Source organism: Penaeus vannamei, chromosome 41, assembly GCF_042767895.1.
Source record: "Penaeus vannamei isolate JL-2024 chromosome 41, ASM4276789v1, whole genome shotgun sequence".
NCBI lineage: Eukaryota > Metazoa > Arthropoda > Malacostraca > Decapoda > Penaeidae > Penaeus > Penaeus vannamei.
Genome location: NC_091589.1, coordinates 25,719,165 through 25,744,984, shown reverse-complemented (window position 1 = coordinate 25,744,984; position 25,820 = coordinate 25,719,165). Strand labels below are relative to the sequence as shown.

The following is a 25,820-nucleotide window of genomic DNA, read 5'->3' as shown; positions in this document are numbered from 1 at the left end:
AACCTGTGTGCGTTAGGCAGTGGCGTCTTCCTCAGGCAACCATGGAGCTGATACGCACAGTGTGTAACACAATGCTTAAGCAAGGGGTTATTGAGCCTTCCACGTCACCCTGGCTCTCTCCGGTAGTCCTAGTAAGGAAAAAGGATGGGACAGTTTGCTTTTGTGTTGACTACTGGGGCTTGAATCATGTCACTGCTGGTGATAGTTATCCCTTACCTCGAATCGACGAGGTCATAGACAGTTTGACAGGCAATGTTTGGTATACCGTTCTGGACAGTAGAGCTGCATATTGGGCAATAGAGGTAGCTGAGGAAGATAGGCCAAAAACAGCTTTTACTGATGGAGCACGCCTCTTCCAGTTTCAAAGAATGCCCTTTGGGTTATCCACGGCCCCAACTACATTCCAGAGGACGATGAATGTTGTGCTGTCAAGTGTGCTTGGGAGACACATGCTAGCGTATCTGGATGATGTAGTTGTGGCCAGTAAGACATTTGAAAGCCATCTAAGTAATCTTGCTGAAACTCTAGCACTGTTAGACGAGGCTGATATGAAACTCAATCTTGCTAAGTGCTTATTTGCCAAACACCAGATAGTTCCTTGGTTTTGTTGTAAGCCCAGAGGGAGTATTACCCAATCCCAATAAGGTTCCGGCCATTAATGATATGAGGCATCCCAGGTCTGTACGTGAGGTTCGCCGCTTCCTGGGGGCATGTGGGCTCTTTCGGCGACACATACAGGGTTTTGCTACTGTTGCCCGTACATTGAAACAACTTACTAAGAAAGGGGTGTCATTCACATGGTCACCAGAAGCAGGGAGCGCCTTCCAAAATCTTAAAGACGCCCTTGTTTCGGCTCCCATTTTGTCTGCCTGACTTTGAGCGACATTTTGAAATTCATACAGATGGTTCTGCCCAAGCTCTCGGCGCAGTTCTTCAGCGCAGTGATAATGGAGAGCCCCAGGCTGTTTCATATTGGTCGAGGACGTTGAAAGATGCGGAGTCTCGATATCCTGCCACAGATCTTGAGGCTCTTGCTGTAGTAGAGGCTGTTCGGATATTCGACCCTTATGTGTATGGGAGACCATTTACTATATACACTGACCATCGCCCTCTCACCTATGTGTTCTCTCGCAAAACAGTCACCTCGTATGAGCAGGTTTGCCCATGAGTTTTTATGATTTTATACTAGTATGGCTATCGATATGTTCTGTCAATAGTGGATCACCAATCCTGGTACTTGCAGCTCGTTCCACTCAGGAATAAGACAACAGAAACGGTTCTTCGGGGATTTTATGATCACTTTATAACCCTTTTTGGACCACCCCGACAGATAATGACAGACAATGGGGGCGAGTTTGCTAATGAACAGTGGCAGGAAGTGTGTAGACAGCTGGAGATACGATGTTCGTTCTCCATAGCATATCATCCTAGTTCAAATGGTTTAGTTGAACGGACAAACGGGGTTGTGAAGGATGCTCTTGCTATGCTTGTGGCTGATAAACCAGGGAGGTGGCCGCTATATCTGACCTCCGTTAGGCTAGCCATAAATTCAGCCATACATTGCTCAGTGGGGGACCAGCCTCTTTACCTCCTTACTGGGAAGATGGCCTTGTTTCCCAGGGGACTCCCCAACCAAGTAACGACGGACACTAATCTTAGGGTGCAACAGCTGGCTAAGGCCAGGCAGCTTGCCATTGCTGCTTCTCTCCGGTCCAGAGAGGCCAATGCACAGGCGCACAATCGGAAAGTTCGCTCTACCTGGCAGCCGGAGGAAGGCGCGCTCGTCCTCCGTAGGGACTTTACCGGAGGGGCGTTACAGGACCGATGGCAAGGTCCCTGTAGAGTGATCAAGCAAACAGGTCCCGTTGTATTCGAGATTAAAGACCTTCAGCCCCCTTATCATATAGTGAAGCAGCACAGAGATCAGTTGAAAATGTATCTCCCTCCTGCTGAACTAGATTATGTTGAGGTTGGAGACAGACTGCCTTCTGAACCTCCAGGTGTTGACGGTCCGTTGCCAGGCCGTCCCCCGGACGTAGCAGCAGCACCTGTACGTGTGCTCGATCGTTTCGGGTATGACCGGACGGAAGACGAATTTAGTAATTCGGAACCGCTGAACAGGTTTCCTAGTGATAATTTCCTTTACTCTGGTGCAGAAATGAGCACAGAAACGAACAGTGATTACAGTGACTACGAGGTTTGGGAGGAATGAATGAGATGGCGTGACTGAAGGTGTACTGTGGTGTGCTTGCTCAGTCGCTCATTGTCGAGTCGGTAGGTGTCTTTTATTCTTTTTAATTTTTGTTCTCTTAATTTCAATGTCTTATTCAGTTTTATGTTCTCTTAATTTTAATGTTTTGAATCCTTGCTTTATTCGTGTTCTCTTATTTTTTAATGTTTTATGTTTTATTTGTGCAATCTTAATTTCAATGTCTTATTCAGTTTTATGTTCTCTTAATTTAAATGTTTTGAATCCATGTTTTATTCGTGTTCTCTTATTTTTTAATGTTTTGAAATCGTTTCATTTGTTCTCTTAATTTTCATGTTTTATGTCTTACTTGTGCTCTCTTAATTTCAATGTCTTATTCAGTTTTATGTTCTCTTAATTTTAATGTTTTGAATCCTTGTTTTATTCGTGTTCTCTTAATTTCAATGTCTTGAATTCTGTATTATTTTTTCTCTTAATTTTTAAAAAATTTTGATATTGTATTGATGTTTTAATTTGTTTTACATTTTTCTGTCAAGTTTTAGATTACGTTTGTAATGCTTGTGGACCACCTTGCCCAGTCAAAAGTTAAAATGCATCATTCGGTGACTCCTTGTAACCTACATATATGCCACGCTGACTTTATGTTCTCTTTCCAGCTATGATGTTCATGTATATATTTATACCGATGATGAGCCCCAGGCAACCCCTTAGCCTTAGCGCGAGAAGAGAAGGCGACCCCTCGGCTCTGGTGTGAGATGAGAAGGCCTGAAGTGCACGGGGAGGTCGTAGGTCCGCTGAACTATCGGACCATACGACCCAGGGCCCGGGAGGGTTGTAGTGGGACTACTCGCCCACTCCTTGTCCTACCACGGTACCCCCCCCCCCTTTGGTATGACGGAGTCCATGGTACGAGTCGGATTCAGTGAACCCATTGGAAAATGGGCACCGAGAACTACTGTCAGCATTGAGTTTTATTTTCCTTGTATATACCCTATTTTTATCATGTGTATTTATCCTTCGTGGTGGGAATGCGGGGTACCGCCCGTAATTATTGTAAGCAAACGTACGTGGGCTTAGCGACGTACATGCTATGTTTATTGCCTCTTATATGCCCAGTAAATCATGTGAGGACACTACCTACCAGGAGGATTGTCACGAATTTACAATGTTTATAGATACATTCAAATATTTGTTTGGCGTCTGCTAGTGACGTCACGCTAGTGTTTTGCTACGTCATTAGTGACGTCATAAACCATGACAATGCAGCCACTCACGAGTGTCCACGAGAGTACACGATACCCCGGTAGAGGGCACTGATACCCCCTGGTACTTTTTGGGTAGTACCATTACCGGGGAGATCTGGTCTCGCCTCCTTCCTGTTCGGACCCCGCTGCTACACGTAAGGTCACGGCCATCATCATGTATTTTACAGGGAAATCGCCACTGATTTATTTTATACTTTAGTGACTGGCGCAAGAAGGGTAAACTTGTAAGCTAGGGTCTAAGACGAAAATAAACAAACAAGCAAGCAGCGAATTGTTCATGATTTCCCCCGGCTAATTAGTGATGACAAAGTTCAGCGTAAAGTATTGCTGGATATGAACTATTGAATTTCTGAAATACTTGTGCAAATATGAGAATTTATAGTAAATAATTTACCTAGCATTAAATTAACTTGTTTCCTCACGTATGCGAGTGCCGTGACCTGGACTCCCCCGCTCATCCGCTTTGGCTGCTCCCACTACATGTCCGATGTGGGGGTGGCCGGGTGGTGCTCGCATGTGGTGATTTAAGGTAAAAGGAAGGTGAACGGAAGGTGAACGGATCTCCGAGGGACACTGACCTGGAATTGTCCCGGTATTGTACGAGAAGTAGCAGTACTGCGTTACTGTTACCTTACAGGATTTTGGTGGCTAGCGGCGGTATGTGGTAGTTGGCTGGTTTTCATATTGTTTCGTGTATTATACTAGTCACATACGTTCCCCATACGCCTAGAGTCGTGGTTTTTCAGAATTTTACGTTTCCTTTGTAATTTTACGTACTTTTAAGATCTCGAGTTTTAGGAAAGATCGTTTTTTTCAAACCTGTTTTACGTAAGTTTTACATGTAATTTTATTTTGATAATTTTATATATAGTTTTTTACTTTTTATCATTTTATACGAATTCTTGAGGCTGATGACTAGTATAATTCCATCTTGATGCAATGATGTAATAGTGAACACGTGGTACATTATAGCGTTGGTTAACCCTAGTATGTGAAAAGCTGACCTGCCATTGATATATATTTATTCATGCCCTTAAGTCATTCATTTTTATCTGTGTATGCATTGTATGAGATCTCGGGATACTGCTTTCCCTTGTACCCGTAGCTTGTGATGTGCTGCTGTCTACTACGTGATACTGTGATACTGTGATACTGTGGTGTTGAAGATCAGCCCTGCCTTTCACCTGGTTCTTGCGTGAACTGTGGCCGAAGCGACAACGAGCGACAGTGTATATGGTAAAGTATGATTAGTGGGTGTTAGCGGCGTGAATACGTATATTTGCTTTTTCTTGATGTAGTGAATGAAAGTATTATGGTGAATGATGCCCTGCCTCTGTGTAGCATATGGTGTTATGGTGTTGTGATTTGCATATTGTGTTCAGTGGTGACACCGTCGTACTCGGTGCTGTGTTAAAGTGCAGTGACAAGTGATGCGTAAAGTGATATGTATAGTGATGTACGAGTGTGAAGTGTAATTCGTTTCATACTTTCATGTATATTTGTGGCGTATGTCTTCCACAGTACCGGGTGTTACGTTATTAGATGACTTGGTCTCTTGTAGCTGTGCTTACTTGTTGAGCGAAGATTCTCGGGGAATAGTAAAAACTTGTAACCGCGCTCAGAGAAGGTCTCTCGTTCGTATTTGTAAGAGGCTGATGGCTAGGACGAGGGCAGGCCAGAAAAGCGGTCAGAAGGGCAGTCGCACCAATACTCCAGTTGAGCTTAGTGTCGCTATTATGCCGGTCCATGATGTGCAGGGAAGCCACGTGGCTCCCGATGCTGCGTCCATGCAGGAGGGTGATGACAGTGCCCCTCTCCAAGGTGCTGCCCCATTGGAATTAGGAGCCCTTCAGGCTCAATTAGAGGCTGCCTTACATAGGATAGATACCTTAGAAGGACAGAACCGGCACCTGCGAGAAGAGATGCGGCAATTACGGACTCCGCATGAGCCTCGCTCTGGAGCATCCACTCCCGAACTTTCTCGGGGGAACGTCCCACCTCCACAGTTAGCTAGTGGGCCTTCGGGAAGGCCTGACGCCCGCGAGTCATGCCTCCCCAGGCCACAGCCTCAGGCACGTCATGCATGCTGTCATTCTGTAGGGCAGTTACCCACGACCTCAGATTATAGTCACACACACATCCCATTTATTTGGGGCGTGAAGAGGTCCCAGTATTTAAAGGGGATACACCAGCATCAATGCCTCTGGTTCGCAATCAGGAAGTAGAGGCCTGGATTTGTACCATTGAGGCTCTAGCAAGACCTCCTACAGAGGATAATTTTATTCGTGTTGCTAAAGCTAGGGCCAGGGGATATGCACAGTATTTGTTACGGTAAAGGTTGAAGACCGCGACGCGCGTAGAGGAAAATGGACACCGCCATCTTATAGAGCGGGGAAAATAGAAGGGGATAGCGTACAGTTTAAGATGCACCGGGCTTATAATCACCGCTAAATGACGAAAATATAACGCGCGGCCGCCTTTCAAATTCAAAGTCGATGAGCTTGTTTACCTTGCGAGGAAAAACACGACACTGACCCACGAACGCATTTTTGCGTTCGCGAACTAGTTCGTGTATCATTACGCGCTTGTCAAAACGATATTTGGCTAATTATGTGTCTGCTGGTACGCATTTATACCTTTAAAGTCTTTTAGTAATGTTATTATACTTCATTTGCATATTTTTATATTTATCTATACCCTCATATCGAATCCTGCGCATCGAGTGTTTCACACTTTCTTGCGCCAGCCACAGGTTGACAGCTCACCATACCGCTCATTTCGAGATTGAAAGCCGGTGAGAAATGTTGCGTTTCCAGTGTTGTGTTGATTCTGGGTTCTTTTTAAGACCTTTACAGTGGCATCGAAGAATAATTAGACTTCAGTAACCATCCCAGTTTTATATCTGAGCCCATCAAGAGCTCCAAAGGATGAAAAAGGTGATTAAAATCGAAGCAATACCAACAGTACAAAGAAACGAAAGTTTCACGTTTCCGGATATAAAGGTATTTGGTTTATTATTTTACGGTGTGAATGCAGCTCTGTCTTGCCGTACATACCGTGGTGGAGAGAATGTGTCCTGGGGGGTGTTGGGGGGCTTGCCCCCCCCATCAACCCTCCCCTCTTCGGGCACGCCTAGTCACGGCAATTTATAATATATTAGGTTGGTTTATTGGTCAATACGTTTTGGGGGGTTGGAACGTGTGAATTCCCGTGAGTTTTACCGAAATGTGGGTTGATTTATTAAGCGTCAGTCCGTAAACTTTCAAAGATGGCGTTTACATCCGTAGAGTTTCATTGGCCAATTTTAAGCGCTTTTTGTGCTAGTTTTACGCATTTTTGATCGTTATTCTTATTTTAGATTTTTTTTTTTTACCCCATAATTTCCCTGATATACTTCATGCCCTCCCCTGCTAACGGGACTATCAAATCAAGATCGTCGATGGAGAAATGGTACTCGATCTCCAGAACGATTCATTCGCAAAAGGAACAACGCCGAAAATTGATATCATAGCATTTCATGCAGAAAAACATCCTTTTTTTCGACTTAGTCTCTGCGAGGGTGCGTCGCGGTCTTCAACAATTACCCTCCGGTGGTTCAGAGTTCATTGAGCCTAAGTCAGGGCAGTTTGTTAGTGCTGCTATTGCTAGAGGTCTCCCAGAGTCTAGGGCAATTTTAGTGGAGGGAACAAACCCAAAGTTCATTGTTCCTCGCTCCATCTCTGCTGTACAGGGCAGAAGAACGTCAGTTTGGGTGGTAAATCCAGATGCAAAACAAAGGAAATTGACACAGGGTACTTGTATAGGTGTTGCAGAGCAAGTAGGAGCAGAGCAGTTGGTGGATGTTAGTGCAGAGAGTAATGTGACAGGAAAAGAACCCAGGGTGAAGGAGGATACAGTGTCTCATCCCTCCTCAACTGGGCATGCAGGACGAGATTTCAGCCCAGAGGCTGCCGAGTTTTCACAACCCAAGTTCACTGATGCCACTACTCAGGTACTCTCTATTGCTGAAATAGACGCAGATGAACTGGCCCCTAGATCTTGCAAGGTATGGCCAGCAGATGAACAAGTAGCCGAGTGTCCTTCAGATACTTCAGATGATATTGAGCTCTGTAACTTTAGTTTCGATAGTCTTGATGAATATTATGCAACAGGACTGTTTCTTCAGACGAAGAGTATTTTGTTTTCCCAGATACTCCAGCTCTGAGTGGTTCTGATGCCTGTTCTGATGATTCTGTCCTCTCTCCAAATAAATCAGGCAGTAATGTAGTAGAAAGTAGTGATTCACCAAGTAAATGGGTAGATTTGGGTCACTTAGATTCTGTGCAGCAAGAGGAACTCGGTAAAGTTTTGAATAAGTTTCCTCGCCTCTTTTCTGGGGACAAAGCAACTATCGGTAAGGTGCCTGGTATACAGCACTACATTGTGACTAACGCAGATCAACCTGTGTGCGTTAGGCAGTGGCGTCTTCCTCAGGCAACCAAGGAGCTGATACGCTCAGAGTGTGACACAATGCTTAAGTAAGGGGTTATTGAGCCTTCCACGTCACCCTGGCTCTCTCCGGTAGTCTTAGTAAGGAAAAAGGATGGGACAGTTTGCTTTTGTGTTGACTACCGGGGCTTGAATCATGTCACTGCTGCTGATAGTTATCCCTTACCTCGAATCGACGAGGGCATAGACAGTTTGACAGGCAATGTTTGGTATACCGTACTGGACAGGAGAGCAGCATATTGGGCAATAGAGGTAGCTGAGGAAGATAGGCCAATAACAGCTTTTACTGATGGAGCATGCCTCTTCCAGTTTCAAAGAATGCCCTTTGGGTTATCCACGGCCCCAACTACATTCCAGAGGACGATGAATGTTGTGCTGTCAAGTGTGCTTGGGAGACACACACTAGCATATCTGGATGATGTAGTTGTGGCCAGTAAGACATTTGAAAGCCATCTAAGTAATCTTGCTGAAACTCTAGCACTGTTAGACGAGGCTGGTATGAAACTCAATCTTGCTAAGTGCTTATTTGCCAAACACCAGATAGTTCCTTGGTTTTGTTGTAAGCCCAATAAGGTTCCGGCTATTAATGATATGAGGCGTCCCAGGTCTGTACGTAAGGTTCGCCGCTTCCTGGGGGCATGTGGGTTCTTTCGGCGACACATACAGGGTTTTGCCACTGTTACCCGTCCATTGACACAACTTACTAAGACTTTGACTTTGAGCGACATTTTGAAATTCATACAGATGCTTCTGCCCAAGCTCTCGGCGCAGTTCTTCTTCAGCGCAGTGATAATGGAGAGCCCCAGGCTGTTTCATATTGGTCAAGGACGTTGAAAGATGCGGAGTCTCGATATCCTGCCATAGATCTTGAGGCTCTTGCTGTAGTAGAGGCTGTTCGGGTATTCGACCCTTATGTGTATGGGAGACCATTTACTATATACACTGACCATCGCCCTCTCACCTATGTGTTCTCCCGCAAAACAAAGTCGCCTCGTATGAGCAGGTTTGCCCATGAGTTGTTTTTATGATTTTAAACTAGTATATAAACCTGGTCCATCAAATTATGTTCCTGACTTGCTGTCGAGGCCTTTTATAGACTCTCTGCCATGCTCACAAGATGAGGCCCTTGCTGTTAATGAGAATCATAGTGTAAACTCGGACAATCCTGTCAACCTTGCCACTCTCACCTCTGTTGTATTACGAGAGTACCAGTTGAAAGAGGACCTCTGGAAGGAGAGCTAGGAAGTTTCTTACCCTCTAAGAATTCTATGAAGGGCCATGTCAGCATCCCTTCACGAATTTGAACTTGATGCTGGAGTTTTATATCACCTGAAATCTTTCCCAGATCGAATTATCAGGCAGGTATGTGTTCCTCATTCGCTGCAGTCACAAGCCTTACATCTTGCTCATGACCATCCTACTGCAGCTCACCCTGGCGCTCTACGTACATACCACAATTTGCAAAAAAGCTACTTTCCAAACCTGTTCCGGCTATGCAAATGGTACGTGCAGCACTGTACAGCTTGTCAGCACAGGAAAGGTTCACGTGAACGTGCCGAGATGGTGTCGTCCACCACCCAGTGGCCCATTGGAGCTTGTGTCCGCAGATCTCATGGATCTCCGAGCTTCCGTGGGTGGCTGTCGATATGTTCTGTCAATAGTGGATCACCACTCCAGGTACTTGCAGCTCGTTCCACTCAGGAATAAGACTGCAGAAACGGTTCTTCGGGGATCACTTTATAACCCTTTTTGGACCACCCCGACAGATAATGACAGACAATGGGGACGAGTTTGCTAATGAACAGTGGCAGGGTGTGTAGACAGTTGGAGATACGATGTTCGTTCTCCATAGCATATCATCCTAGTTCAGATGGTTTAGTTGAACGAACAAACAGGGTTGTGAAGGATGCTCTTGCTATGCTTGTGGCTGATAAACCAGGGAGGTGGCCGCTATATCTGACCTCCGTAAGGCTAGCCATAAATTCAGCCATACATCGCTCAGTGGGGGACCAGCCTCTTTACCTCCTTACTGGGAAGATGGCCTTGTTTCCCCGGGGACTCACCAACCAAGTAACGACGGACACTAATCTTAGGGTGCAACAGCTGGCTAAGGCCAGGCAGCTTGCCATTGCTGCTTCTCTCCGGTCCAGAGAGGCCAATGCACAGGCGCACAATCGGAAAGTTCGCTCTACCTGGCAGCCGGAGGAAGGCGCGCTCGTCCTCCGTAGGGACTTTACCGGAGGGGCGTTACAGGACCGATGGCAAGGTCCCTGTAGAGTGATCAAGCAAACAGGTCCCGTTGTATTCGAGGTTAAAGACCTTCAGCCCCCTTATCGTATAGTGAAGCAGCACAGAGATCAGTTGAAAATGTATCTCCCTCCTGCTGAACTAGATTATGTTGAGGTTGGAGACAGACTGCCTTCTGAACCCCCAGGTGTTGACGGTCCGTTGCCAGGCCGGCCCCCGGACGTAGCAGCAGCACCTGTACGTGTGCTGGATCGTTTCGGGTATGACCGGACGGAAGAACAGGTTTCCTAGTGATCATTTCCTTTACTCTGGTGCAGAAATGAGCACAGAAACGAACAATGATTACAGTGACTACGAGGTTTGGGAGGAATGAATGAGATGGCGTGACTGAAGGTGTACTGTGGTGTGCTTGCTCAGTCGCTCATTGTCGAGTCGGTAGGTGTCTTTTATTCTTTTTAATTTTTGTTCTCTTAATTTTTAATGTTTTATGTTTTACTTGTGCTCTCTTAATTTTAATGTTTTGAATCCTTGTTTTATTCGTGTTCTCTTATTTTTTAATGTTTTGAAATCGTTTCATTTGTTCTCTTAATTTTTAATGTTTTGTTTTATTTGTGCAATCTTAATTTCAATGTCTTGAATTCTGTATTATTTTTTTCTCTTAATTTTTAAAATTTTTGATATTGTATTGATGTTGTAATTTGTTTTACATTTTTGTCAAGTTTTAGATTACGTTTGTAATGCTTGAGGACCACCTTGCCCAGTCAAAAGTTAAAATGCATCATTCGGTGACTCCTTGTAACCTACATATATACCATGCTGACCTTGTGTTCTCTTTCTAGCTATGATGTTCATGTATATATCTATACCGATTATGAGCCCCAGGCAACCCTTCAGCCTTAGCGCGAGAAGAGAAGGCGACCCCTCGGCTCTGGTGTGAGATGAGGCCTGAAGTGCATGGGAAGGTCGTAGGTCCGCTGAACTATCGGACCATACGACCCAGGGCCCGGGAGGGTTGTAGTGGGACTATTCGCCCACTCCTCGTCCTACCACGGTGCCCCCCCCCCTTTGGTATGACGGAGTCCATGGTACGAGTCGGATTCAGTGAACCCATTGGAAAATGGGCACCGAGAACTACTGTCAGCATTGAGTTTTATTTTCCTTGTATATACCCTATTTTTATCATGTGTATTTATCCTTCGTGGTGGGAATGCGGGGTACCGCCCGTAATTATTGTAAGCAAACGTACGTGGGCTTAGCTACGTACATGCTATGTTTATTGCCTCTTATATGCCCAGTAAATCATGTGAGGACACTACCTACCAGGAGGATTGTCACGAATTTACAATGTTTATAGATACTGTTAGTTATACGAACTGTTAGTGATACATTCAAGTATTTGTTTGGCGTCTGCTAGTGACGTCACGCTAGTGTTTTGCTACGTCATTAGTGACGTCATAAACCGTGACAATGCAGCCACTCACGAGTGTCCACGAGAGTACACGATACCCCGGTAGAGAGCGCTGATACCCCCTGGTACTTTTGGGGTAGTACCATTACCGAGAGATCTGGTCTCGCCTCCTTCCTGTTCGGACCCCGCTGCTACACGTAAGGTCACGGCCATCATTGTGTATTTTACAGGGAAATCACCACTGATTTATTTTATACTTTAGTGACTGGTGCAAGAAGGGTAAACTTGTAAGCTAGGGTCTAAGACGAAAATAAACAAACAAGCAAGCAGCGAATTGTTCATGATTTCCCCCGGCTAATTAGTGATGACAAAGTTCAGCGTAAAGTATTGCTGGATATGAACTATTGAATTTCTGAAATACTTGTGCAAATAAATGTGAGAATTTATAGTAAATAATTTACCTAGCATTAAATGAATTTGTTTCCTCACGTATGCGAGTGCCGTGACCTGGACTCCCCCGCTCATCCGCTTTGGCCGCTCCCACTACGTGTCCGATGTACGATGTGGGGGTGGCCGGGTGGTGCTCGCATGTGGGGATTTAAGGTAAAAAGGGAGGTGAACAGATCTCCGAGGATCTCTTTATCCTTATCTCCGAGGGACACTGACCTGGAATTGTCCCGGTATTGTACGAGAAGTAGCAGTACTGCGTTACTGTTACCTTACAGGATTTTGGTGGCTAGCGGCGGTATGTGATGGCTGTTTTTCAATTTGTTTCGTGTGTTATACTAGTTACATTCGTCCCCCATACGCCTACAGTCGTAGTTTTTTCAGAATTTTACGTTTACTTTGTATTTTTACGTACTCTTAAGATCTCGAGTTTTAGGAAAGATCGTTTTTTTCAAACCTGTTTTACGTAAGTTTTACATGTAATTTTATTTGAGAATTTTATATATAGTTTTTTACTTTTTATAATTTTATACGAATTCTTGAGGCTGATGACTAGTATAATACCATCTTGATGCAATGATGTAATAGTGAACACGTGGTGCATTATAACGTTGGTTAACCCTAGTATGTGAAAAGCTGACCTGCCATTGATATATATGTAGTCATGTCCTTAAGTCATTCATTTTTATCTGTGTATGTATTGTATGAGATCTCGGGATACTGCTTTCCCTTGTACCCGTAGCTTGTGATGTGCTGCTGTCTACTACGTGATACTGTGATACTGTGATACTGTGATACTGTGGTGTTGAAGATCAGCCCTGCCTTTCACCTGGTTCTTGCGTGGACTGTGGCCGAAGCGACAACGAGCGACAGTGTATATGGTAAAGTATGACTAGTGGGTGTTAGCGGCGTGAATACGTATATTTGCTTTTTCTTGATGTAGTGAATGAAAGTATTATGGTGAATGATGCCCTGCCTGTGTGTAGCATATGGTGTTATGGTGTTGTGATGTGCATATTGTGTTCAGTGGTGACACCTTCGTACTCGGTGCTGTGTTTTAAAGTGCAGTGACAAGTGATGCGTAAAGTTATATGTATAGTGATGTACGAGTGTGAAGTGTAATTCGTTTCATATTTTCATGTATATTTGTGGCGTATGTCTTCTACAGTACCGGGTGTTACGTTATTAGATGACATGGTCTCTTGTGGCTGTGCTGACTTGTTGAGCGAAGATTCTCGGGGAACAGTAAATACTTGTAACCGCGCTCAGAGAAGGTCTCTCGTTCGTATTTGTAAGAGGCTGATGGCTAGGACGAGGGCGGGCCAGAAAAGCGGTCAGAAGGGCAGTCGCGCCAATACTCCGGTCGAGCTCAGTGTCGCTTTTATGCCGGTCCATGATGTGCAGGGAAGCCACGTGGCTCCCGATGGTGCGTCCATGCAGGAGGGTGATGGCAGTGCCCCTCTCCAGGGTGCTGCCCCATTGGAATTAGGAGCCCTTCAGCCTCAATTAGAGGCTGCCTTACATAGGATAGATACCTTAGAAGAACAGAACCGGCACCTGCGAGAAGAGATGCGGCAATTACGGACTCCGCATGAGCCTCGCTCTGGAGCATCCACTCCCGAACTTTCTCGGGGGAGCGTCCCACCTCCACAGTTAGCTAGTGGGCCTTCGGGAAGGCCTGACGCCCGCGAGTCATGCCTCCCCAGGCCACAGCCTCAGGCACGTCATGCATGCTGTCATTCTGTAGGGCAATTACCCACGACCTCAGATTATAGCCACACACCTCATCCCATTTATTTGGGGCGTGAAGAGGTCCCAGTATTTAAAGGGGATACACCAGCATCAATGCCTCTGGTTCGCAATCAGGAAGTAGAGGCCTGGATTTGTACCATTGAGGCTCTAGCAAGACCTCCTACAGATAATTTTATTAGTGTTGCTAAAGCTAGGGCCAGGGGATATGCACAGTATTTGTTACTCTCCCCAGTGTTTGAGTTTATTTCTTCGTGGGCAGAATTTAAAGCTCAGCTTCGCATGAAATTTAGAGGTACCTGCAGCAGTGAAAGTTTTTTCGAGATGCTGTCACAGTAGAATGATTCCAGGTCAGACGCCGCTTGACTATTATCAGCAGGTCGAGATGGCGGTGTTCCAGGGTGTAAGGGATTATCCTCACGAGATAGGTGATGCTGAAGGACTCATTAGGAGGACCTTTGGTAGAGGCTGAAGACCGCGACGCGCGTAGATAGAGGAAAATGGACACCGCCATCTTATAGAGCGGGGAAAATAGAAGGGGATAGCGTATAGTTGAAGATGCACCAGCCTTATAGTCACCGCTAAATGACCAAAATATAACGCGCGGCCGCCTTTCAAATTCAAAGTCGATGAGCTTGTTTACCTCGCGAGGAAAAACACGACACTGACCCACGAACGCATTTTTGCGTTCGCAAACTAGTCCGTGTATCATTACGCGCTTGTCAAAACGATATTTGGCTAATTATGTGTCTGCTGGTACGCATTTATACCTTTAAAGTCTTTTAGTAATGTTATTATACTTCAATTGCATATTTTTATATTTATCTATACCCTCATATCGAATCCTGCGCATCGAGTGTTTCACACTTTCTTGCGCCAGCCACAGGTTGACAGCTCACCAACCCGCTCATTTCGAGATTGAAAGCCGGTGAGAAATGTTGCGTTTCCAGTGTTGTGTTGATTCTGGGTTCTTTTTTAAGACCTTTACAGTGGCATCGAAGAATAATTCGACTTCAGTAACCATCCCAGTTTTATATCTGAGCCCATCAAGAGCTCCAAAGGACGAAAATACTTCATGCCCTCCCCTGCTAACGGGACTATCAAATAAAGATCGTCGATGGAGAAATGGTACTCGATCTCCTGAACGTTTCATTCGCAAAAGAAACAACGCCGAAAATCGATGAAATCACAGCATTTCATGCAGAAAAACAGCATTTTTTTCGACTTAGTCTCTGCGAGGGTGCGTCGCGGTCTTCAACAATTACCGGACCTTCAAGGCTGGCTTGCCAGAAAGGTTGCAGTGCCAGCTTTCCTTGCACACGTTCTCCTCGGCTCGAGCCATGGCTGAGCAGTTACAGTGTGCCTGGAATGATTGGACAGGTCTACGTATGTCTCTTCCCCTGGCCACTCAGGTTTCCCGTCATTGTGGCGGCCAGGCATCTCAGGCTGTGGCCTCACCTCCCTCGTCTTCTACCTTTTACCTACCCACCTACTACACGTCCCTTACCTGCTGAAAGTTTTCCTGGTCTCGATTTTGATTCAGACAACCCTTTTTCTGTTCAGGCTACTCAGGCAACTCAGACGGGTTCCCCAGGCAATTCCCACAACTTTGACAATGAGAGGGGTGAGCCGGGTTCTCCTTGGCAACGACAATTTCAGGCAGTGCGCCCTAAGAAGTGGTGCACCTATCATAGGGTTAGTAGCCATAATACATCAGAGTGTATGAGGGGTCAAGGGTTGTGTTATGTCTGTGGTGAACAGGGTCATTTCGCGGCGGCACGTCCCTTTCCGTCGCGCCGGCAGGCCATGACACCACTTCCTGCCGGCAGAGGAAACTTTTCATGCGAGCACACAAGTCGTGTCACCATTTAAACAGGTAGATTTGGGTCACTTAGATTCTGTGCAGCAAGAGGAACTCGGTAAAGTTTTGAATAAGTTTCCTCGACTCTTTTCTGGGGACAAAGCAACTATCGGTAAGGTGCCTGGTATACAGCACCACATTGTGACTAAAACAGATCAACCTGTGTGCGTTAGGCAGTGGCGTCTTCCTCAGGCAACCATGGAGCTGATACGCACAGTGTGTGACACAATGCTTAAGCAAGGGGTTATTGAGCCTTCCACGTCACCCTGGCTCTCTCCGGTAGTCCTAGTAAGGAAAAAGGATGGGACAGTTTGCTTTTGTGTTGACTACTGGGGCTTGAATCATGTCACTGCTGGTGATAGTTTTATCCCTTACCTCGAATCGACGAGGTCATAGACAGTTTGACAGGCAATGTTTGGTATACCGTTCTGGACAGTAGAGCTGCATATTGGGCAATAGAGGTAGCTGAGGAAGATAGGCCAAAAACAGCTTTTACTGATGGAGCACGCCTCTTCCAGTTTCAAAGAATGCCCTTTGGGTTATCCAGGGCCCCAACTACATTCCAGAGGACGATGAATGTTGTGCTGTCAAGTGTGCTTGGGAGACACACGCTAGCGTATCTGGATGATGTAGTTGTGGCCAGTAAGACATTTGAAAGCCATCTAAGTAATCTTGCTGAAACTCTAGCACTGTTAGACGAGGCTGATATGAAACTCAATCTTGCTAAGTGCTTATTTGCCAAACACCAGATAGTTCCTTGGTTTTGTTGTAAGCCCAGAGGGAGTATTACCCAGTCCCAATAAGGTTCCGGCCATTAATGATATGAGGCATCCCAGGTCTGTACGTGAGGTTCGCCGCTTCCTGGGGGCATGTGGGCTCTTTCGGCGACACATACAGGGTTTTGCTACTGTTGCCCGTCCATTGAAACAACTTACTAAGAAAGGGGTGTCATTCACATGGTCACCAGAAGCAGGGAGCGCCTTCCAAAATCTTAGACGCCCTTGTTTCGGCTCCCATTTTGTGTCTGCCTGACTTTGAGCGACATTTTGAAATTCATACAGATGGTTCTGCCCAAGCTCTCGGCGCAGTTCTTCAGCGCAGTGATAATGGAGAGCCCCAGGCTGTTTCATATTGGTCAAGGACGTTGAAAGATGCGGAGTCTCGATATCCTGCCATAGATCTTGAGGCTCTTGCTGTAGTAGAGGCTGTTCGGATATTCGACCCTTATGTGTATGGGAGACCATTTACTATATACACTGACCATCGCCCTCTCACCTATGTGTTCTCCCGCAAAACAGTCACCTCGTATGAGCAGGTTTGCCCATGAGTTTTTATGATTTTAAACTAGTATGGCTATCGATATGTTCTGTCAATAGTGGATCACCAATCCTGGTACTTGCAGCTCGTTCCACTCAGGAATAAGACAGCAGAAACGGTTCTTTGGGGATTTTATGATCACTTTATAACCCTTTTTGGACCACCCCGACAGATAATGACCGACAATGGGGGCGAGTTTGCTAATGAACAGTGGCAGGAAGTGTGTAGACAGCTGGAGATACGATGTTCGTTCACCATAGCATATCATCCTAGTTCAGATGGTTTAGTTGAACAGACAAACAGGGTTGTGAAGGATGCTCTTGCTATGCTTGTGAAGGATGCTCTTGCTATGCTTGTGGCTGATAAACCAGGGAGGTGGCCGCTATATCTGACCTCCGTAAGGCTAGCCATAAATTCAGCCATACATCGCTCCGTGGGGGACCAGCCTCTTTACCTCCTTACTGGGAAGATGGCCTTGTTTCCCAGGGGACTCACCAACCAAGTAACGACGGACACTAATCTTAGGGTGCAACAGCTGGCTAAGGCCAGGCAGCTTGCCATTGCTGCTTCTCTCCGGTCCAGAGAGGCCAATGCACAGGCGCACAATCGGAAAGTTCGCTCTACCTGGCAGCCGGAGGAAGGTGCGCTCGTCCTCCGTAGGGACTTTACCGGAGGGGCGTTACAGGACCGATGGCAAGGTCCCTGCAGAGTGATCAAGCAAACAGGTCCCGTTGTATTCGAGGTTAAAGACCTTCAGCCCCCTTATCGTAGAGTGAAGCAGCACAGAGATCAGTTGAAAATGTATCTCCCTCCTGCTGAACTAGATTATGTTGAGGTTGGAGACACTGCCTTCTGAACCTCCAGGTGTTGACGGTCCGTTGCCAGGCCGGCCCCCGGACGTAGCAGCAGCACCTGTACGTGTGCTGGATCGTTTCGGGTATGACCGGACGGAAGGCGAATTTTGTGATTTGGAACCGCTGAACAGGTTTCTTAGTGATCATTTCCTTTACTCTGGGGCAGAAATGGGCACAGAAACGAACAATGGTTACAGTGACTACGAGGTTTGGGAGGAATGAATGAGATGGCGTGACTGAAGGTGTACTGTGGTGTGCTTGCTCAGTCGCTCATTGTCGAGTCGGTAGGTGTCTTTTATTCTTTTTAATTTTTGTTCTCTTAATTTTCATGTTTTATGTTTTACTTGTGCTCTCTTAATTTCAATGTCTTATTCAGTTTTATGTTCTCTTAATTTCAATGTCTTGAATTCTGTATTATTTTTTTCTCTTAATTTTTAAAATTTTTGATATTGTATTGATGTTTTAATTTGTTTTACATTTTTCTGTCAAGTTTTAGATTACGTTTGTAATGCATGTGGACCACCTTGCCCAGTCAAAAGTTAAAATGCATCATTCGGTGACTCCTTGTAACCTACATATATACCATGCTGACCTTATGTTCTCTTTCCAGCTATGATGTTCATGTATATATTTATACCGATGATGAGCCCCAGGCAACCCCTTAGCCTTAGCGCGAGAAGAGAAGGCGACCCCTCGGCTCTGGTGTGAGATGAGAAGGCCTGAAGTGCACGGGGAGGTCGTAGGTCCGCTGAACTATCGGACCATACGACCCAGGGCCCGGGAGGGTTGTAGTGGGACTATTCGCCCACTCCTCGTCCTACCACGGTACCCCCCGCCCCCTTTGGTATGACGGAGTCCATGGTACGAGTCGGATTCAGTGAACCCATTGGAAAATGGGCACCGAGAACTACTGTCAGCATTGTTTTATTTACCTTGTATATACCCTATTTTTATCATGTGTATTTATCCTTCGTGGTGGGAATGCGGGGAACCGCCCGTAATTATTGTAAGCAAACGTACGTGGGCTTAGTTACGTACGTGCTATGTTTATTGTCTCTTATATGCCCAGTAAGTCATGTGAGGACACTATCTACCAGGAGGATTGTGTCACGAATTTACAATGTTTATAGATACATTCATGTATTTGTTTGGCGTCTGCTAGTGACGTCACGCTAGTGTTTTGCTACGTCATTAGTGACGTCATAAACCGTGACAATGCAGCCACTCACGGGTCTCCACGAGTATACGATACCCCGGTAGAGGGCGCTGATACCCCCTGGTACTTTTGGGGTAGTACCATTACCGGGGAGATCTGGTCTCGCCTCCGTCCTGTTCGGACCCCGCTGCTACACGTAAGGTCACGGCCATCATCATGTATTTTACAGTGAAATCACCACTGATTTATTTTATACTTTAGTGATTGGCGCAAGAAGGGTAAACTTGTAAGCTAGGGTCTAAGACGAAAATAAACAAACAAGCAAGCAGCGAATTGTTCATGATTTCCCCCGGCTATTTAGTGATGATAAAGTTCAGCGTAAAGTATTGCTGGATATGAACTATTGAATTTCTGAAATACTTGTGCAAATATACGTGAGAATTTATAGTAAATAATTTACCTAGCACTAAATGAATTTGTTTCCTCACGTATGCGAGTGCCGTGACCTGGACTCCCCCGCTCATCTGCTTTGGCCGCGACCACTACGTGTCCGATGTCCGATGTGGGGGTGGCCGGATAGTGCTCGCATGTGGGGATTAAGGTAAAAGGAAGGTGAACAGATCTCCGAGGGACACTGACCTGGAATTGTCCCGGTATTGTACGAGAAGTAGCAGTACTGGGTTACTGTTACCTTACAGGATTTTGGTGGCTAGCGGCGGTAGGTGATAGTTGGCTGGTTTTCAAATTGTTTCGTGTATTATACTAGTCATATACGTCCCCCATACGCCTAGAGTCGTGGTTTTTCATAATTTTAAGTTTCCTTTGTAATTTTACGTACTTTTAAGATCTCGAGTTTTAGGAAAGATCGTTTTTTTTTTTTCAAACCTGTTTTACCGTAAGTTTTACATGTAATATTATTTTGATAATTTTATATATAGTTTGTTTTTACTTTTTATCATTTTATACGAATTCTTGAGGCTGATGACTAGTATAATACCATCTTGATGCAATGATGTAATAGTGAACACGTGGTGCATTATAACGTTGGTTAACCCTAGTATGTGAAAAGGTGACCTGCCATTGATAAATATTTATTCATGTCCTTAAGTCATTCATTTTTATCTGTGTATGTATTGTATGAGATCTCGGGATACTGCTTTCCCTTGTACCCGTAGCTTGTGATGTGCTGTTGTCTACTACGTGATACTGTGATACTGTGGTGTTGAAGATCAGCCCTGCCTTTCACCTGGTTCTTGCGTGGACTGTGGCCGAAGCGACAACGAGCGACAGTGTATGTGGTAAGTATGACTAGTGGGTGTTAGCGGCGTGAATACGTATATTTGCTTTTTCTTGATGTAGTGAATGAAAGTATTATGGTGAATGATGCCCTGCCTCTGTGTAGCATATGGTGGTATGGTGTTGTGATGCGCATATTGTGTTCAGTGGTGACACCGTCATACTCGGTGCTGTGTTAAAGTGCAGTGACAAGTGATACGTATAATGATGTACGAGTGTGAAGTGTAATTCGTTTCATATTTTCATGTATATTTGTGGCGTATGTCTTCCACAGTACCGGGTGTTACGTTATTAGATGACTTGGTCTCTTGTGGCTGTGCTGACTTGTTGAGCGAAGATTCTCGGGGAACAGTAAGTACTTGTAACCGCGCTCAGAGAAGGTCTCTCGTTCGTATTTGTAAGAGGCTGATGGCTAAGACGAGGGCGGGCCAGAAAAGCTCAGTGTCGCTATTATGCCGGTCCATGATGTGCAGGGAAGCCACGTGGCTCCCGATGGTGCGTCCATGCAGGAGGGTGATGGCAGTGCCCCTCTCCAGGGTGCTGCCCCATTGGAATTAGGAGCCCTTCAGGCTCAATTAGAGGCTGCCTTACATAGGATAGATACCTTAGGAGGAGACAACAGGCACCTGCGAGAAGAGATGCGGCAATTACGGACTCCGCATGAGCCTCGCTCTGGAGCATCCACTCCCGAACTTTCTCGGGGGAGCGTCCTACCTCCACAGTTAGCTAGTGGGCCTTCGGGAAGGCCTGACGCCCGCGAGTCATGCCTCCCCAGGCCACAGCCTCAGGCACGTCATGCATGCTGTCATTCTGTAGGGCAATTACCCACGACCTCAGATTATAGTCACACACACATCCCATTTATTTGGGGCGTGAAGAGGTCCCAGTATTTAAAGGGGATACACCAGCATCAATGCCTCTGGTTCGCAACCAGGAAGTAGAGGCCTGGATTAGTACCATTGAGGCTCTAGCAAGGCCTCCTACAGATGATAATTTTATTCGCGTTACTAAAGCTAGGGCCAGGGGATATGCACAGTATTTGTTACGGTAGAGGTTGAAGACCGCGACGCGCGTAGATAGAGGAAAATGGACACCGCCATCTTATAGAGCGGGAAAAATAGAAGGGGATAGCGTATAGTTTAAGATGCAACGGCCTTATAGTCACCGCTAAATGACGAAAATATAACGCGCGGCCGCCATTCAAATTCAAAGTCGATAAGCTTGTTTACCTTGCTAGGAAAAACACGACACTGACCCACGAACGCATTTTTGCGTTCTCGAACTAGCCCGTGTATCATTACGCGCTTGTCAAAACGATATTTGGCTAATTATCTGTGTCTGCTGGTACGCATTTATACCTTTAAAGTCTTTTATTAATGTTATTATACTTCAATTGCATATTTTTATATTTATCTCTACCCTCATATCGAATCCTGTGCATCGAGTGTTTCACACTTTCTTGCGCCAGCCACAGGTTGACAGCTCACCAACCCGCTCATTTCGAGATTGAAAGCCGGTGAGAAATGTTGCGTTTCCAGTGTTGTGTTGATTCTGGGTTCTTTTTTAAGACCTTTACAGTGGCATCGAAGAATAATTCGACTTCAGTAACCATCCCAGTTTTATATCTGAGCCCATCAAGAGCTCCAAAGGACGAAAAAGGTGATTAAAATCGAAGCAATACCAACAGTACAAAGAAACGAAAGTTTCACGTTTCCGGATATAAAGGTATTTGGTTTGTTATTTTAAGGTGTGAATGCAGCTCTGTCTTGCCGTACATACCGTCGTAGAGAGAATGTGTCCTGGAGGGTGTTGGGGGGCTTACCCCCCACCAACCCTCCCCTCGGGCAGTGCCCTTAGGGCACGCCTAGTCACGGCAATTTATATTGATATATTAGGTTGGTTTATTGGTCAATACGTTTTGGGGGTTGGAACGTGTGAATTCCCTTAGATTTTTTGCCGAAATGTGGGTTGATTTATTTCGCGTCAGACCGTAAACTTTCAAAGATGGCGTTTACATCCGTAGAGTTTCATTGGCAAATTTTAAGCGCTTTTTGTGCTAGTTTTACGCATTTTTGATCGTTATTCTTATTTTAGATTTTTTTTACCCCATAATTTCCCTGATATACTTCATGCCCTCCCCTGCTAACGGGACTATCAAATCAATCAAATCGATGGAGAAATGGTACTCGATCTCCTGAACGATTCATTCGCAAAAGAAACAACGCCGAAAATCGATGAAATCATAGCATTTCATGCAGAAAAATATCATTTTTTTCGACTTAGTCTCTGCGAGGGTGCGTCGTGGTCTTCAACAATTACCGACGAAGCTGGTATGAAACTCAATCTTGCTAAGTGCTTATTTGCCAAACACCAGATAGTTCCTTGGTTTTGTTGTAAGCCCAGAGGGAGTATTACCCAATCCCAATAAGGTTCCGGCCATTAATGATATGAGGCGTCCCAGGTCTGTACGTAAGGTTCGCCGCTTCCTGGGGGCGTGTGGGTTCTTTCGGCGACACATACAGGGTTTTGCCACTGTTGCCCGTCCATTGACACAACTTACTAAGAAAGGGGTGTCATTCACATGGTCACCAGAAGCAGAGAGCGCCTTCCAAAATCTTAAAGACGCCCTTGTTTCGGCTCCCATTTTGCGTCTGCCTGACTTTGAGCGACATTTTGAAATTCATACAGATGCTTCTGCCAAAGCTCTCAGTGCAGTTCTTCTTCAGCGCAGTGATAATGGAGAGCCCCAGGCTGTTTCATATTGGTCGAGGACGTTGAAAGATGCGAAGTCTCGATATCGTGCTATAGATCTTGAGGCTCTTGCTGTAGTAGAGGCTGTTTGGGTATTCGACCCTTGTGTGTATGGGAGACCATTTACTGTATACACTGACCATCGCCCTCTCACCTATGTGTTCTCCCGCAAAACAAAGTCGCCTCGTATGAGCAGGTTTGCCCATGAGTTTTTATGATTTTAAACTAGTATGGCTATGGATATGTTCTGTCAATAGTGGATCACCAATCCTGGTACTTGCAGCTCGTTCCACTCAGGAATAAGACAGCAGAAACGGTTCTTCGGGGATTTTATGATCACTTTATAACCCTTTTTGGGTTATAAAGGAAGATGGCCTTGTTTTCCAGGGGACTCACCAACCAAGTAACGACGGACACTAATCTTAGGTGCAACAGCTGGCTAAGGCCAGGCAGCTTGCCATTGCTGCTTCTCTCCGTTCCAGAGAGGCCAATGCACAGGCGCACAATCGGAAAGTTCGCTCTACCTGGCAGCCGGAGGAAGGTGCGCTCGTCCTCCGTAGGGACTTTACCGGAGGGGCGTTACAGGACCGATGGCAAGGCCCTGTAGAGTGATCAAGCAAACAGGTCCCGTTGTATTCGAGGTTAAAGACCTTCAGCCCCCTTATCGTATAGTGAAGCAGCACAGAGATCAGTTGAAAATGTATCTCCCTCCTGCTGAACTAGATTGAGGTTGGAGACAGACTGCCTTCTGAACCTCCATGTGTTGACGGTCCGTTGCCAGGCCGTCCCCCAGACGTAGCAGCAGCACCTGTACGTGTGCTGGATCGTTTCGGACGGAAGGCGAATTTTGTGATTCGGAACCGCTGAACAGGTTTCCTAGTGATCATTTCCTTTGCTCTGGTGCAGAAATGAGCACAGAAACGAACAGTGATTACAGTGACTACGAGGTTTGGGAGGAATGAATGAGATGGCGTGAGTGAAGGTGTACTGTGGTGTGTTTGCTCAGTCGCTCATTGTCGAGTCGTTAGGTGTCTTTTATTCTTTTAATTTTTGTTCTCTTAATGTTCATGTTTTATGTTTTACTTGTGCTCTCTTAATTTCAATGTCTTATTGAGTTTTATGTTCTCTTAATTTTAATGTTTTGAATCCTTGTTTTATTCGTGTTCTCTTAATTTTTAATGTTTTATGTTTTATTTGTGCAATCTTAATTTCAATGTCTCGAATTCTGTATTTTTTTTCTCAATTTTTAAAATTTTTGATATTGTATTGATGTTTTAATTTGTTTTAAATTTTTCTGTCCAATTTTAGATTACGTTTGTAATGCTTGTGGACCACCTTGCCCAGTCAAAAGTTAAAATGCATCATTCGGTGACTCCTTGCAACCTACATATATGCCATGCTGACCTTATGTTCTCTTTCCAGTTATGATGTTCATGTATATATTTATACCGATTATGACCCCCAGGCAACCCCTTAGCCTTAGCGCGAGAAGAGAAGGCGACCCCTCGGCTCTGGTGTGAGATGAGAAGGCCTGAAGTGCACGGGGAGGTCGTAGGTGCGCTGAACTATCGGACCATACGACCCAGGGCCCGGGAGGGTTGTAGTGGGACTATTCGCCCACTCCTCGTCCTACCACGGTACCCCCCCCCCCTTTTGGTATGACGGAGTCCATGGTACGAGTCGGATTCAGTGAACCCATTGGGAAATGGGCACCGAGGACTACTGTCAGCATTGAGTTTTATTTTCCTTGTATATACCCTATTTTTATCATGTGTATTTATCCTTCGTGGTGGAAATGCGGGGTACCGCCCGTAATTATTGTAAGCAAACGTACGTGGGCTTAGCTACGTACATGCTATGTTTATTGTCTCTTATATGCCCAGTAAATCATGTGAGGACACTATCTACCAGGTGGATAGTGTCATGAATATACACTGTTTAGTGGTACATTCAAGTAATTGTATGGCGTCTGCTAGTGACGTCATGCTAGTGGCTGGTCATACCGTCATTAGTGACGTCATAAACCGTGACTGCAGCCACTCACGGGTCTCCACGAGAGTACACGATACCCCGGTAGAGGGCGCTGATACCCCCTGGTACTTTTGGGGTAGTACCATTACCGGGGAGATCTGGTCTCGCCTCCTTCCTGCTCGGACCCCGCTGCTACACGTAAGGTCACGGCCATCATTGTGCATTTTACAGTGAAATCACCACTGATATATTTTATACTTTAGTGACGTGCAAGAAGGGTAAACTTGTAAGCTAGGGTCTAAGACGAAAATAAACAAGCAAGCAGCGAATTGTTCATGATTTCCCCCGGCTAATTAGTGATAAAGTTCAGCGTAAAGTATTGCTGGATATGAACTATTGAATTTCTGAAATACTTGTGCAAATGTGGGGGGTGGCCAGGTGGTGCTCGCATGTGGTGATTTAAGGTAAAAGGAAGGTGAGCAGATCTCCGAGGGACACTGACCTTGAATTGTCCCGGTATTGTACGAGAAGTAGCAGTACTGGGTTACTGTTACCTTACAGGATTACAAAGCAAGATAGTTCTTAATGAAACAATGACACAAAATATGAACAATATTACTAATGTAAAAGTGTCACTTAAAAAAAAAGGAAACATTGCATCCCTGAATAATTTAAATAGAGCCATACGCTTTATTCCACGTGGCTGGGTTTTGAATGAGAGTATCTTTAGAAATTCTTTTTTTTTTTTCTTGGTACTAGATATTGATAAGTTGTTATTGCTTTTCCTCACAGTATATAGGT

At 45.4% G+C, this 25,820-nt stretch overlaps 2 protein-coding genes across 5 annotated transcripts in view; both read left to right on the top strand.

The window, feature by feature from the left end:
* Positions 1–9,722, top strand: part of LOC138860334 (uncharacterized) — a 34,059-nt gene extending 24,337 nt beyond the window's left edge. For all 3 annotated transcript variants that reach the window (XM_070117690.1, XM_070117692.1, XM_070117691.1), the window contains 2 exons: positions 2,866–4,131; positions 4,580–9,722. In XM_070117690.1, coding sequence (XP_069973791.1) covers positions 4,983–5,699 — 717 coding nt within the window. In that variant the 5' untranslated portion in view covers positions 2,866–4,131; positions 4,580–4,982 and the 3' untranslated portion in view covers positions 5,700–9,722. The remainder of the gene's footprint in view (positions 1–2,865; positions 4,132–4,579) is intronic.
* Positions 9,723–12,577: 2,855 nt separating this feature from the next.
* On the top strand, positions 12,578–24,981 carry LOC138860332 (uncharacterized). Of its 2 annotated transcripts, XR_011398300.1 has the most exons (3): positions 12,578–12,945; positions 18,456–20,299; positions 24,514–24,981. XR_011398300.1 is itself a non-coding variant. In XM_070117689.1 (2 exons), the coding sequence occupies exon 1, from the start codon at positions 13,220–13,222 to the stop codon at positions 14,150–14,152; it is 933 nt and encodes a 310-aa protein (XP_069973790.1). In that variant the 5' UTR covers positions 12,952–13,219; the 3' UTR covers positions 14,153–20,299; positions 24,514–24,981. The 2 variants fall into 2 exon arrangements, 1 of the variants encoding a protein (XP_069973790.1); XM_070117689.1 differs by lacking the exon at positions 12,578–12,945 and having other exon boundaries at positions 12,952–20,299.
* Positions 24,982–25,820: the final 839 nt, after the last annotated feature.